Source organism: Papaver somniferum, chromosome 1 (genome assembly GCF_003573695.1).
Source record: "Papaver somniferum cultivar HN1 chromosome 1, ASM357369v1, whole genome shotgun sequence".
In the NCBI taxonomy this organism is placed as follows: domain Eukaryota; kingdom Viridiplantae; phylum Streptophyta; class Magnoliopsida; order Ranunculales; family Papaveraceae; genus Papaver; species Papaver somniferum.
Window position 1 is genome coordinate 217,809,759 of NC_039358.1, and position 13,591 is coordinate 217,823,349.

The window sequence follows — 13,591 nt, forward strand, 5'->3', positions numbered from 1 at the left end:
GTAAAAATGAATTTGGCTAAAGCGAAAGCTTACCAACACATATTTCGAGAAATAGATAGGCGAGTTACACTCGGCTCGAAATAGCAAATGTGTATAATGAAAGTCTATATATCAAAATGACTTTTGTCTCAAGAATATGAAATAGAGTAGATAGACTTTTGAGTGATAGATAAGTTCAAGTCTCCACATACCTTTTAGTCGATGAAGATCCACCAGTTCCTTGAGTAGTCCTTCGTATTGTATGATGATTTCCATGGAGTCTTGAGCTCAACTACACTTTCTATCCTAGTCCGAGACCTTTAGCTATAATAGGCTAGTAATCAAGACTTATAGTTTTGATCACTAACATTGACAAACATGATTGAGATAGCAATGCATGCGAGTTCAACCGAGCAATGCTATAACAATTTCATTTAGGTTTGAGTAACCGTACCTAAACGTTTACACTTAGTTGGTTCTCAAATAGTTAACCAATGGTTAGCCATATGAACAGTTTCATATTAACCGTATTCATCTTTCTCATAATTAGTTCAAATGACTCATAAGAACTAGTTGAAGAGTTGTTCAATAGCTTAGGTCTTTATTCATAGACATAATTGAAACAAAACCGGTTTGATTCATTTGAATCAACTCATGAACAAATACCCATGGTTTGCAAAGATTGCATTCCTTAAAAATTATTGTTTTAAGTTCATGAACTACTGATTTGAGAAATAACCATCTTGGGTACGCGTACGGGTATGCGTCACTTAGCTACCGGATTTGAGTTTACAAACTCAGCAGAAATTTTCGGTTCGAAAACTTCCGTGGGTACGCGTACCTAAGGTGACTGGTTTACTAGTTTGCAAACTACAAACTCAGTAGAAATTTTCGGTTGAAAACTTCCTCTGGTACGCGTACCCAACCTGTCTCCTTCACCAATACCGTATGCACACATATGCACACACTTTGTTTCCGGCACATGGATTGATACACTAATGTGCGAACACACTATATATGCTTATATCCATAGTTGGTAATCTCAACTCTACATTTCAATCATTAAAACATTCTTCTATAATGTTATAACAATCGTAATTCACGACTATTGTCATCAAAGCTATTTTCAAGATTGAAACGTCATAATGATTTTCGTCACGGGTAAAGATGAATGTGGTTAAAGAAAAAGCTTACCAACACATATTTCGAGAAAAAGATAGGCGAGTAAACTTGGCTCGAAATAGCAAATGTGTATGTATGAAAACAATCATACTTATACGACTTTGTCTCAAGAGTAGGAGATAGAATAGACTTTTGAGTGATAGATAAGTTCAAGTCTCCACATACCTTTTTAGTCGGATGAAGTTCCACTGGTTCCTCGAGTAGTTCTTCGTCTTCGTAAGATGATCGCCATGGAGTCTGGAGCTCAACTACACTTAACTATCCTAGACCGAGACTTAGTCATAAGTAAACTAGAAATCAAGACATGTAGTTTTGATCACTAATATTGAAAAACATGATTGAGATAGCAACGCATGCGAGTTCGAACGAGCAATGCTCTAACATGTATCATTTACACAATCCCGGCCAAGCTATGAAGCTGACTTGGTGTATGATCCATATATGCACCTTCAACCAACTAGCCCTCCATATATATATTTTAAAGACATTTTTACAACTTTGATTAGGGGAGGAAAAATCATTCACCAAGTCCCACTTTTACTATTCATGTCCGTTGCCATATATTTATGAATAACCGGCCAAGATGCCTGTATATTCAGTTCTGCCTCACAAGCCAGTTCCAATGTCCGTCCATAATGGCTGAACACTTCCTGAGCCAGGTCCAGTGAAGGCCGTGATGACTGTATTTCCTAGCTTTGGCCAATAGGCCACTCTAATGTCCAACCGTGATGGTTGTACATTGCCAAGGCCAGCCGCTCTGGCCTGTTGCACAATTGTGATGCGATATTGGCCATATGCCAATGACCGGCGTAAAGTGCGATATTAGCACTGAATTTTCTCAAGGTCATCCACCCAACTGGCCTAATGCATCTTTTTATGCAAGATTGACCTTTGGCCAATGTAGACTATAACTTACACCCCCTTGGTGCCATATTGGCCTTGACCAATATTCCCAACATAATGCTCCATTTTGGCACCGTATTGGCCGAGACCAATGTACTTCTTAACCCGCAATAGAGTTTGAGATGAAGCTTCATCTCATGCCGATATGCCATGCTAAAAACACGGGGTGTTACAATATTCACCCATTTAAAGAATTTCATCCCCGAAATTCAAAAAAAAACTATTGTGGACAAGCTCTTCAATTTGGATTTCCTGAGAAAAAGTCCCATACCAGATGCTCAGAAATGAGTTTCTTCAAGTTTGTCATAGAACATCAATTAGGACCTTCTGAGCAAACGTCCCATACCGATACTCAGGAATCCAAAAAGAGTCCACAACGTTACCAAGAATCTCGGTTGGCCAGTTGCCAAAAGGATATCTCGACAAGGTATCCTAAATGTGCATCCGATATTACACACTCAGGGAACCATAAAGTTCCTTGGTGCTAAAAATTCGTAGTACTTTGTGGAACATGATCCATTTTCCCACCGTCCCCGACGGTCATCCAGGTTGCCACTCGTAAGTGGGATGCTAGCCGAGTCTGACAACGCACACCATTGGCCAGTTGCCAACGTGCGGGGATGATCAGTCCCATTGTCTACCCACCGTCCCAGACGGTCTTCCGGATTTCCACTCATAAATGGGGTGCCACTTAGGCCAGGAAAACTCACAATACTTAAACAAGCTCAACTTGATTCGCAAAGTAACTGGCATAGCAGTTACTAACTCTTTCCGCGCAAAAGTTGGTCTACTCTCCAACTTAAGGTTTCCATTCGAGGAAAATACTCGCCAATGAGTCCACTCCGAACAATCCCTAGAGTTATCTCGAAACTTGCTCTGATACTAACTTTGGCAGACCGGAAAATTACTCCTGGCGCACCTGGGCGGGCAGGCCATAACTCCCTCGATGCTCCATGATGAAGCTACTTTCCGAGCCTTAGAGCTAGACAAATACACGTGCATTTTTCCTTGCAAGCATGCTCCGTAAGCATGACATAGCTAACTTAACATCCACACCATTCTAAACTTACCCTTGTTCGCAAAAAGGTATAAGGCCATAGGGCCAAGGATAACGCATCTTGCATGCATCACTGACTTTGCCTCAACATAGGAAATTCATCACTGAATTTCATATCTAGCTGAGCAACCGTCAAACTACTTAGGCATAAGACGCTCGAAGCCTTTTTCCAATTCCCTACCTTACCACGCTTACCAACTCTGTGTAGCTTGATAGGAAGTATGAGCATCCACTTGCTGGCATGCAACCAAGCCTCATCAAGCCTGTCCACAATCATCTCTTGCGTCGAGCTGCCGAGTTTAGATGATACGAGGGGCCAACATGCTGGACCGACAATGCTACAACTCATTGCGGATGCCTACGTACCATTCCCTACTCTAAAAGGATCAAGCACAGACCGTAGTTCATCCACGAAAGCACAGAAGCTCAATCCAACTCGTTTGCAAGGTCGTGGCCAAGCAATAATGGTAATGGCCTATTTCGTATATACCATTCCGTCAAAATGCATCCAAATGATGCATATCTGGCCTTTGGCATGGCATAGTAATGCGAATTCCTAATATGCTCCATCGACAAGGTTACGCAGCTATAGATGAGGCTTAGGCATCATTTACACAATTCCGGCTAAGCTATGAAGCTTACTTGGTGTATGGTCCACATATGCACCTTCAACCAACTAGCTCTCCATATATATGTTTTAAAGACATTTTTACAACTTTGATTAGGGGAGGAAAAATCATTCACCAAGTCCCACTTCATTATTTATGTCCGTTGCCATATATTTCTGAATAACGAGCCAAGATGCCTGTATATTCAGTTCTGGCTCACAAGCCAGTTCCAATGACCGTCCATAATGGCTGAACACTTCCTGAGCCAGGTCCAGTGAAGGCCGTGATGACTGTATTTCCTAGCTTTGGCCAATAGGCCACTCTAATGTCCAACCGTGATGGTTGTACATTGCCAAGGCCAGCCGCTCTGGCCTGTTGCACAATTGTGATGCGATATTGTCCATAGGCCAATGACCGGCGTAAAGTGCGATGTTAGCACTGACTTTTTTCAAGGCCATCCACCCAACTTGCCTAATGCATCTTTTGGTGCAAGATTAGCCTTTGGCCAATGTAGGCTACAACTTATACCCTCTTGGTGCCATATTGGCCTTGACCAATATGCCCAACATAATGCTCCATTTTGGCACCGTATTGGCCTAGGCCAATGTACTTCTTAACCCGCAATAGAGTTTGAGATGAAGCTTCATCTCATGCCATGACGCATCTTTAAGCATGCACCATGCTAAATACACGTGGTGTTACATAACATAATTACAAAAACGTGGAAGTGTTAGGAGGGTGTCTTATCTGTTTACTTCCTAATATTTTGATAAGTTGACATATGAGAGATGTATGAATATATGAAATAAATGAATTGCGGACGAAACGCTTCACAATTACGAATGAGTCTATTGTCAAAACAAGTGCTTTTTAGGATAATATACGACTTCCAAAATGATTACTTCTTTTCAGTACCGGTGATTCCTTAGTTTATCATGGCCCAAATCGTAAAAGAGGTACTTGGAACAAGCAGTAAAAATGGTGCCGAAAAATATATGACTAGCCTAATATCACTTAAATCTGATACTTATTGTTAGGATATCAAGAGAAAAGGACATAGATAAAATAATTGATGTCTACGTCAGCATTGTCATAACTTATGCACCTCGAACCTATTATTATATTTCTGTTATTAACAAATATGATATCTTTCACATTTGAATATGAGAGGAGTTTTTTATATTGATTTTGTGAATCATTTAGCCTTTGATAGTTATTTAGTTTTTAAGAGTTTCTCCATTGGTTGTTTCTGAAAAATAAAAGTGTTATGCCCTATAAGGTAGGCAAATAAATTCTTTCTAAAATTCGTCCCGAACATACTACTGTGAGAATGACATGACAATGTTTTAAGGAAACATCAATAATAAAATCCCTCTACAATTATTAATTATCATAAAAACTCGTTATACTTCATATTAAAATAGAACGATGATATTCATTGTCTTCAGTACAAATGTATATAGTGATAAAGTTATTGGGTATTAAGATTAACGGTATGAATTCAAAATTTTCCCGCCAAGAAATCCTATCCTTGTTGGTACGTTACATTAGGATGAATTAGATATAGTAGATTCTAGTTTAATTACTGTATTTTTTTGTTTCTTTCTAAACTCTATTCAATGAGTTGGCTACTGTCTGAGAATTAACAGGCTTAAAATCTAAAAATTCACACAAAAATCATAGTTATTAATTGAAAAAATAATTAAGAACACAGTTCCTTTTACGCATAATTTTTGGTACTTACCGGATTGTGGGTCAAATGGTAAACATGGGATCACAACGTTAAAGTTTGGGTTAAATTAGAAATTTTTTGACCAGATGGATTGTCAAAGGTGCTAATATGAGTACCAGATTACCGAGGATGCAACCAAAATTCCATATAAATAAATTAGAAAATATTAACTTTTCTCAAATATATATCGACTCTGGTGCCACCCAGTAGTCCGGTACCCCATTAGCCGCCATGGACGGTAACTTTTAGATCACCATGTAAGTTTAGGTCACACGGAAAATTTACAAATAGGCCACCAAGCAGACGTTAGGTTAGTCATGGGTTACAATTAACTTGGGTAGCTCATTACAGGGCCCAGTTGTTATTACGTGTTCTTATCACCTCAGGGCTCAGGTCGTGGCAAGGTCGGAGGTTCAATCCCTCAGTCTAGCACATATGTCATATACCAAGTCAAGGCTCAGGTCAGGGCCAGGGCAAGGTTCAATCCTTTGTTTTATCAAAATTTATTTACAAGGGCAACGCATTCTCCTCATCTCAAGGCTCAAGGCACCCAACTGCTCAAGCTCAGTTCGTGGCAAGGTCGGAGATTCAATCCGTTGCTCTAGCTAAATTTTACACTTTTGAAAAATACCGACAAGTGCAAGAACCTGCAGGCCTGCAGCCAAAATCCATGTAAAATAGACTGCCTTTACTGTTAACCGGAAAACAAAAACAAGTATCCACCCAACGTATGACTGCAAGTCTGAAAGAAGATGACTTCAACGCTCCTTGAGCGTCAAATGTACAAACATAAAACAAAAATGTATGTCAGTATAATCTTTAAACTTCACTAGCTCTCCTCGCGGTTTTATTGATTATGGTGGGAAGAGTCTTTATGATTTTTGCATATTCGGTCTCGATTCACTGCGTAATTTTCGTTGTTTTACGCGGCGAAAAGATTTTGTTTGCCAAAACTGGACCTGCCATAGAGGATGGTTCATGGAACCTATTACCTATAAGATAATGCATTGCAGGAAATGGGATTCTCCAACTTATTGTCTAAACTCCTTAGCAAAATTCTGTTCCCAGTTTACCAAATTAATTTTTTTTTTTTTTTTTTTTTGAAATTTTACATCCCTGTCACAGTTTACAAGAAGCAGAAATCTGAGAAGAATATAAGAGATGCCAGCAAGTCTCCCAGAAAAGATCGAGGAAGATATCCTGTCTAGATTGCCAGTAAAAACAGTAATGCAATATAAGTGCGTGTGCAAACCCTGGTACAGTCTTTTCCATAGCCCCTATTTCATCAAAATGCAACGTGATCGTGGTATAGATAACACTTTTCTTATGCTTCATTACTGGTATGATAGTAATGACAGTGCTGCACTGTACTCAACAGAGTATAATTCATTATCTTCAAAATTATCATCATCAACCTGCAGCACTCCTCCTCTTGCTGAGGCTGTCAAGATGGATTACCCATTGGTTCCTCCAAATTATTTTCTTCTTTCAGGTTCTTACGATGGTTTCTTGTGCTTACAGACTGGTATGATACCCGGTAGCGCTGCGGAGGCCATTTTCCTGTGGAATCCATCAACCATGGAACACAAGAAGCTTCCAGACTCGCCAAACAAATTAATGTACAGTGATAGGGATGTTAGCTTGTGTGGGTTGGGTTATGATAACAAGATTGATGATTTCAAACTTGTAAAGGTAAGATTTGTCGATTATTATCCATCTTATGATTATAGTTCTAGTGATTCTGATGATTATAGTTCTGGTGGATGGGAGTCGTCGTCTGGCAGTACTTACAATTATGAGGTGTATGAAGCTGAGACATCTAGTCATTTTTCTTTAGAGAATGCAGAAATGGAGGTTTCCTATGGATCATCTGAGGCTGAGGTCTCTAGTGCTTGTTCATGGCCATGGAAACCCCCATTTGCAGGTATTTCTGAATTTAAAGTATACACGTTAGGAACGAATTCATGGAAAACCTGCAAAACTATGCCTTACTATTTCCCCAATGGACCAAAATCTGGTGTTGTTGTGAATGGAGATCTTCATTGGTGGGCAGTCAAAATACAAGATGGTTATGAAGCTATAATCTCGTTTGATATGCCCAACGAGGAATTCAAGGAGGTTGCAGTACTAGAGGGACCGTTGTTGCATCCAGGAAACTGTGATAAGCGCAGGCATGACAATGTTTTGGGTGCATTAGGCGGGTGCATTTGTTTGCATTAGGAGTATCCAAATTTCTCACTTCCGACCTTAGACGACACTAACACCTTGTTTCCCTGATCATCATAACTAGTCGTACCATTCACATGTAGGTAGTCGCAATACATGATATCGAAAGGTGGGACTTGATCGATCTTTCTCCATCTTTGGTATATTCTGAATGGTTGTTGCTGCTGCGAAAGCGGCTCTACCTCCTCCTCCGTCTACAAACAAAGTTGTCCAATAACATTCCATCTGAACATTGGGACGCCCGGACCCTTATACGCGGAATACTGGTTTTTCCAATGACTGATTAAGGTGTAAGTGGCTCAAAACTGGATCTTTCTGAATTAAGTACTGCCAACGTTTGCAGACACACTTGAACCGCATTAGAGACTTAACAGGTAACCTACTCAGTATCTCATACTCTTAAGATATCATCATCAAAACTATAGTCACTGCCATTACGTCTTGTACACATCATGTTGTCTGTTTTCTCTCCGACTTCTTTAGCCTTGTCGACACAAGCAAAACAAAGAGTATTAAAGATCAGGCAATATCATTAAGTAACTCTTCAGAATTTGATCATAAATTGTTTAACTATCTAAAACCATTCAATATATATCTTAGGGGGTTCAATTGTAGACAAAGTTGTCGGAATTTTTCTTATGAATTTGTTCTCTAACTTGAAAAGGGTATTATGACCAGACTGCCAAAGTCCTACGGGTGAAACTCAATCTATTTATATACTCCTACATTCTTTAGGTAAGGCCCGATAGGTCAGGCCCCAAGTAAGCTCAGGGTACACCTGGCGAGCAAAACAGGCACGCACCGTGGCCAGATTGGCCCAGCATGACAATATAAGTACCCGAAGAGGAGAAGTCCTTGTAATTTGCCAGACGAGTAATTGTCTGATGCTTCGTTCATCTCTTAAACCCTAATCCCTCGCCCCTCTCTCTCCCTGCTCAGTAAAATTCAAGCTCTCCCAGCCCTAACTCAATCTCAGAAGCCCAATTATGTCCAAAGAATTTGTTTCAGAGATTCAAATTCCAATCGAACAACAAACAATTATGGATTCGAATGTTAGTTCTTCTGTAGAAATCAAAGAAAAAGTTTTGGATTCAAAAGAAAACCAAAACCCAGAGCAAAAAGGAGTTGAAATTACTGTAATCGATAAAGAAGTGGTGAAAGAAGGTGAAGTAATATCCAGGGGTTTCGAAGCAAAACCTAATTCCGAAGAAGAAAATCAAGAAATTTTTTCCAAGGGTTTAATGGAAGAATCAGTTAACGATTCAGCAAAAGAGGTATGTTGTCAAGTTCAAGATTCTATGCCTATTATGTCTCAATTTGTGAATTCTACTCCTGAAATGGATTCTGAAACCTCGTTTGAATGTCAAGATAGTAGTAGTAATGAAAAGGTCTTTCAGGTGCAGGATGTAATTACTGATGATGACCGTATGATTTTCGTGATAGATAGACCAGATTTTGTTGTTCCCGATTCGCTTTTAGCATCTCAAAATCCCGTTGAGAAGGCGATGATTGGTTCTGATGAGTCTGATTGTGGGGTGTGGGGAGAATCCTCAGCTTCAGGTAGTAAAGAAATGGTGGCTGAAATCGAAACTGACAATGTTAATGGAATTGGTTCTATTGGTTTGGGTAAGAAATGTTCTAAGAGAAAATTTACAGAAACAAATTTGAAAAAGAATGTGCTGAGTATGTTTGCTGAAGCTACGAGTGGTTTTGAAAAGAAATTAGATGGAAGTAAGCGAAGGTATACGAGGAATGAAATGGAAGCGCTGAGGGTTGAAAATTCTTATCTACAACGTCAGATATGGCGAGAGATATACACTGGGTTGGGTCCTATTATAGCCAAAGAACTTAATTGTTCGGCAGAGGATAGGCAGAAAAGTAATGCCAACACTGCCAAACGAAAACAGCGTCGTCGCAAACCCAAGCAGCATAACCAACACCTGCAGCAGTCACAGGAGAATCACCAATACCAGCAGCAACACCAAAAACACCCACAGAAGCCTCACCAACAAGCTGGAGTGAGCGCAGAGAATGCCTCAATTATCGGTATGTCTTGTTTCTTTCTTTAATTTCAATAACTGGATGTTTTTTAGTAATTTAATTATCTATGATGCATGTTTATTAGATTTTTGTTTGTTTTGTTAGATGTTGTTATCATATTTATTCAACAATCAAACGGCGTTAATGGATGAGTCATGCTTTTTGCCACGAACACCAAACAGATGTTGTTCATGCCTTGCGCATATTAAATTATTGAATGTGTGATAGGATACGAGCTTCTTGCTCTATTAAGTTCAAGCAGTTTAGGGGTTCATCACATCAAGAGTTTAGGACTATGGAACTTTTTGATACGTAGACGCCAACCCCTGGTCGACCTAGCATAATATGTTTATGTTATCAAACTCTGGCCCCATCTAATTATTTATTCCTTACAAAACCCTTTATCCGTTTGTCAACTAGGAGCGCGAAGTTTTAGTATATGTGCTGTCCCACAGTTCTAAACTGCTCAATGAAACTGCACTGCAGCTCTGTCCTGTCATTCAGGTTTCACCGAAAAAATTTACACCGATCAATGGTAATAGGACTTTGAGACCTAACTCGCATTTATTTTTTCTCTCTTGTTTTTTTGTGTCTTTGCTTCTTCTCTGCTTGGTGTCTACCAGATTGTGTCAATTTGATGGGTTTCCTTTCTATTCACAGGTGCTGCCACTGCTATGGGGAGACCAATCTACTTGCGTATCAGCATGAAGAATTGCCGAATAAATTGCAATGTCCCTTATGTTCATTATATACCAGTATACCTCCCCATAAGCCATTAGACTCAACCGTCTAGGCAGATACAACCATAGCTAGTACATGTACATAATATGCTTACTATTGGCCATTTTAAGCTGACTTGTGAAATATTGTATATCTCAATTGTACAACATTGTGAAAGACTGATGATAGATGTTGATGGACTCACACATGTAAATACACAAATTACATACTTGAATAACCTTAAGCGCATTCTTTCAAATCCTTTGGCCAAACTTTATGAATATACTTTTGTTTCCATAGGTGAATCACTATCAGTATCATGTTTGGTTTATTTTTGTATCCATTGTTTGGTTTGTTTTGCATCCCAATGTTTGGTCGCATGTCATTCTTGTTATGGCTGGTTCTTCGTCATTGCTAAAAATGGCTGGAAATTTAACGATTTGATACACAATTTCATGTGTAACAGGTTGCTCTCAGATTATGGAGCTTAACATGGAAGAATGTAGCTTAGCTGAAGAGTATTCTCAGATTATGGACAACACCGTTGTTGTGTGTGATGACCATGATGATGGAAGCACCTACTATGAAAACGAGGAAAGTGACGATGAATATGATAGCATAAAAAGACCCGCCTTTTATGTTGAAGGAGATCCTGATTTTGATTCCGGCCCCCCAGAGGATGGATTAGAGTATCTTAGGCGTGTCAGGTATTTTTTCTATATTAACTATTCTGAATTATAACTCTATTTTCGAATCAACCAGAACTAAATGTTAAGAATAAAAAGCAATATAGATAGTCTCATGGAAATACCCTGAAAAATTTGAGTGGATCTAAAACATTTTTTATGTTAAGAAAAAGAAGCAATAGAATAAAGATAGTTTGGGTTTCATGGAAAAACCCCGAAAAATTGTAATGGTTCTAAATTTTTTTTATATTTTTTTGTAGGTATGAAGCTGCACAAATTCCCAATGTGAAAGTCGTAAAAGTTGATAAGAGCAAGCTGGACAAGGAACAAACAAAATATATGCCTGAGATACCTGATATTGCTAAGTGCCCACCTCACTTACAACCATCCAAAGAGTGGGAGGATGCATTTCTTGCTGACTTTTCTGAGCTCAGACAGGTAAGAAAGATATTACAAGTCTCTTATAGTTGATGCTGATTCACCTAAAATCTACACAAAACCCCGACCAGACATCTTAAACTTGTGAGAGGAACAGCATTAGTAGTTTTAACTTTTCTGTAGACATGGAATGCAAAATGGATGCGTCTTCAAAGCACTTCCACGAGTCCGGAGTCCTTGTGAACCTGAATTTCATTTCCTAACACATCCTAAAACTTGCTAAGTTAACTAAATTGTAGAACGGAGATGTTCACATCATTCATCCAAAGACCCAGCCACACCTGGGGTTTAGAGTATGATATATTTTATTGACCAACCTTGAATTAGTTTGCAACAAAAGATCTTGAACCAAGACCTGATCGCCAAAAGCATACACTGTTGGTTAGATGTATCATCAGCAGAGATCACAACTAACCCTTTCTTAAGCCAAAATAAACAAGATATATAGTCTGGCTTTTGAATGGCCAGGCAATCAATCAAATAAACACAAATGGGGATACTTAAACATATGACAGTCAAGATATTTAGTCTGGCTTTTGAAATCAATTTTGTTTCGACCAGATTATTTCGTAGTAAGCTGCTTCCACTTTCCGATTTTATATGTTTGAGCATGCACTTTTAGACCTATCCGTTTAACCAATTAACTAAGAGCTGCTACTGTAGCTAATGCTTTTTCATTCTTTTTGACTCCACAGAAGTTATGTAGACCTTTTATTTCTCTGATGTGAGTTGATTCCATGTCAATAGAAACATGCTTATGCTTACCAAATTTCTATTTATGCCGAGTTAGAATAGATTAAATAGTATAGAAGAGTGATTTTGTTGAACCACAACTGTGAAATTAACTTAGGCATGGTGATGGGTGCTTTAGGGCTCGGCAGGTTCAGTTTGATTGATTCATTTTATTGTTTCTAAGAGACACCCATTCAGTCATTGTTTTTTGTCATTTGAAGTGACTCAACGGAGTTGCACTTTTCATTTTAAACCGACAACCATACCTGTGCACTTGTAGTTAATGTATTTTACTGAATTTCAGGCTCTGCCACATCTTGAGGGTTCCAAGACCTTTCAACCCATGTCAGTTGCTGATGTAGATGATGCCTCACGGTGTTCTCGCGATCCGACAGTATCTGTAATTCTTGGATTGGATGATGTTGCACGTGTTTCGATGCTCAAAAGGTGCATTAACTCCTTCGAAACAAAAAGCAGTTTGTGCAGGAATGATTGTGCTTGGTTATTCGCTCTATTTGTGGCTGTGGGTATCCCCTTGAATGCAGACACAACTGCTTCTGTACGAAGTTTGCTTCGGAAGTGTGCAAGTTTAAGGGCAGGGAAGTTAGAAGCTGGTGAGGACGATGACGAGGTTGTGATGTTGAACATGTTAGCTACAATCTGTGGGAGGTTCTTTGGGCAGTTGGACTAAACTATTGAGTTTTTTTTTTTCCTTTCTGCGGGCGCGTGCGCTCTGGGTTGACTAGTTATGACTATTAGTCACTTTCACTCCCAGGATTGGTGTTGAACTCTTGAGAATGTTCACCATGCAGGGCGGTACAAAGCAAGCACCATCTCTCAAGTTTTTGTTTAAAAAGACTGCTCAGCCGGAATCAATTAACTTTAATACTATTGTTAAGCATTGTCACTGTATTACTGTAATTTAATGGTAAAGTCTTTGGTTGATTATACTAATGATCTTAATGATCTGAATTCGAAATTTATCATCACCACACTTTTTTATCGATCAAAAAATAAACAAAATAGCACGTTAAGTTCACCTTCTCTCTGTCTGTCTCTCTTTTTTAGCTGTCATAAATTCTTTATGCTTAAAAGAGTTGCAAAAGAAGAAAAACGGGCATAACAGCCCTTAAAACAACTAAAATAATTGATTGCCCTTAAAACAACTAAAATAGCTCTTAATTCAAATGGGTGGCATATTTAGACAGCAAAACTAGTCTTTAATCTTCTCCATCTTCCGATGGCACTCTAGGGAAGCTTACCACTTTGGAAAGCACTCACAGCACTT

The 13,591-nt window shown here is 39.0% G+C and overlaps 2 protein-coding genes across 5 annotated transcripts; both read left to right on the forward strand.

Annotated features, from left to right (window-relative positions):
* The first annotated feature begins 6,622 nt into the window (after positions 1–6,622).
* Positions 6,623–7,681, forward strand: LOC113360300 (F-box/kelch-repeat protein At3g06240-like). The gene has a single exon (XM_026603825.1). It carries the CDS (start codon positions 6,623–6,625, stop codon positions 7,679–7,681), a length of 1,059 nt encoding a protein of 352 aa, XP_026459610.1.
* Positions 7,682–8,565: 884 nt separating this feature from the next.
* On the forward strand, positions 8,566–13,340 carry LOC113316051. 4 transcript variants are annotated; one of them, XM_026564288.1, is made up of 5 exons: positions 8,566–8,961; positions 9,085–9,733; positions 10,914–11,154; positions 11,394–11,571; positions 12,608–13,340. In XM_026564288.1, exons 1-5 carry the CDS (start codon positions 8,674–8,676, stop codon positions 12,992–12,994), a joined length of 1,743 nt encoding a protein of 580 aa, XP_026420073.1. In that variant the 5' UTR covers positions 8,566–8,673; the 3' UTR covers positions 12,995–13,340. The 4 variants fall into 4 exon arrangements, with proteins under 4 accessions (XP_026420073.1, XP_026420075.1, XP_026420079.1 ...); XM_026564290.1 differs by having other exon boundaries at positions 9,131–9,733; XM_026564294.1 differs by having other exon boundaries at positions 9,135–9,733.
* The last annotated feature ends 251 nt before the right edge of the window (positions 13,341–13,591 follow it).

Bases quoted from the DNA above. Each gene is read 5' to 3' on its own strand.
- LOC113360300 (XM_026603825.1), top strand. From the start codon at position 6,623: ATGCCAGCAAGTCTCCCAGAAAAGATCGAGGAAGATATCCTGTCTAGA.
- LOC113316051 (XM_026564285.1), top strand. From the start codon at position 8,674: ATGTCCAAAGAATTTGTTTCAGAGATTCAAATTCCAATCGAACAACAA. The intron at 11,155-11,393 runs GTATTTTTTCTA...ATTTTTTTGTAG, and splicing joins GAGTATCTTAGGCGTGTCAG to GTATGAAGCTGCACAAATTC. The intron at 11,572-12,607 runs GTAAGAAAGATA...ACTGAATTTCAG, and splicing joins ACTTTTCTGAGCTCAGACAG to GCTCTGCCACATCTTGAGGG.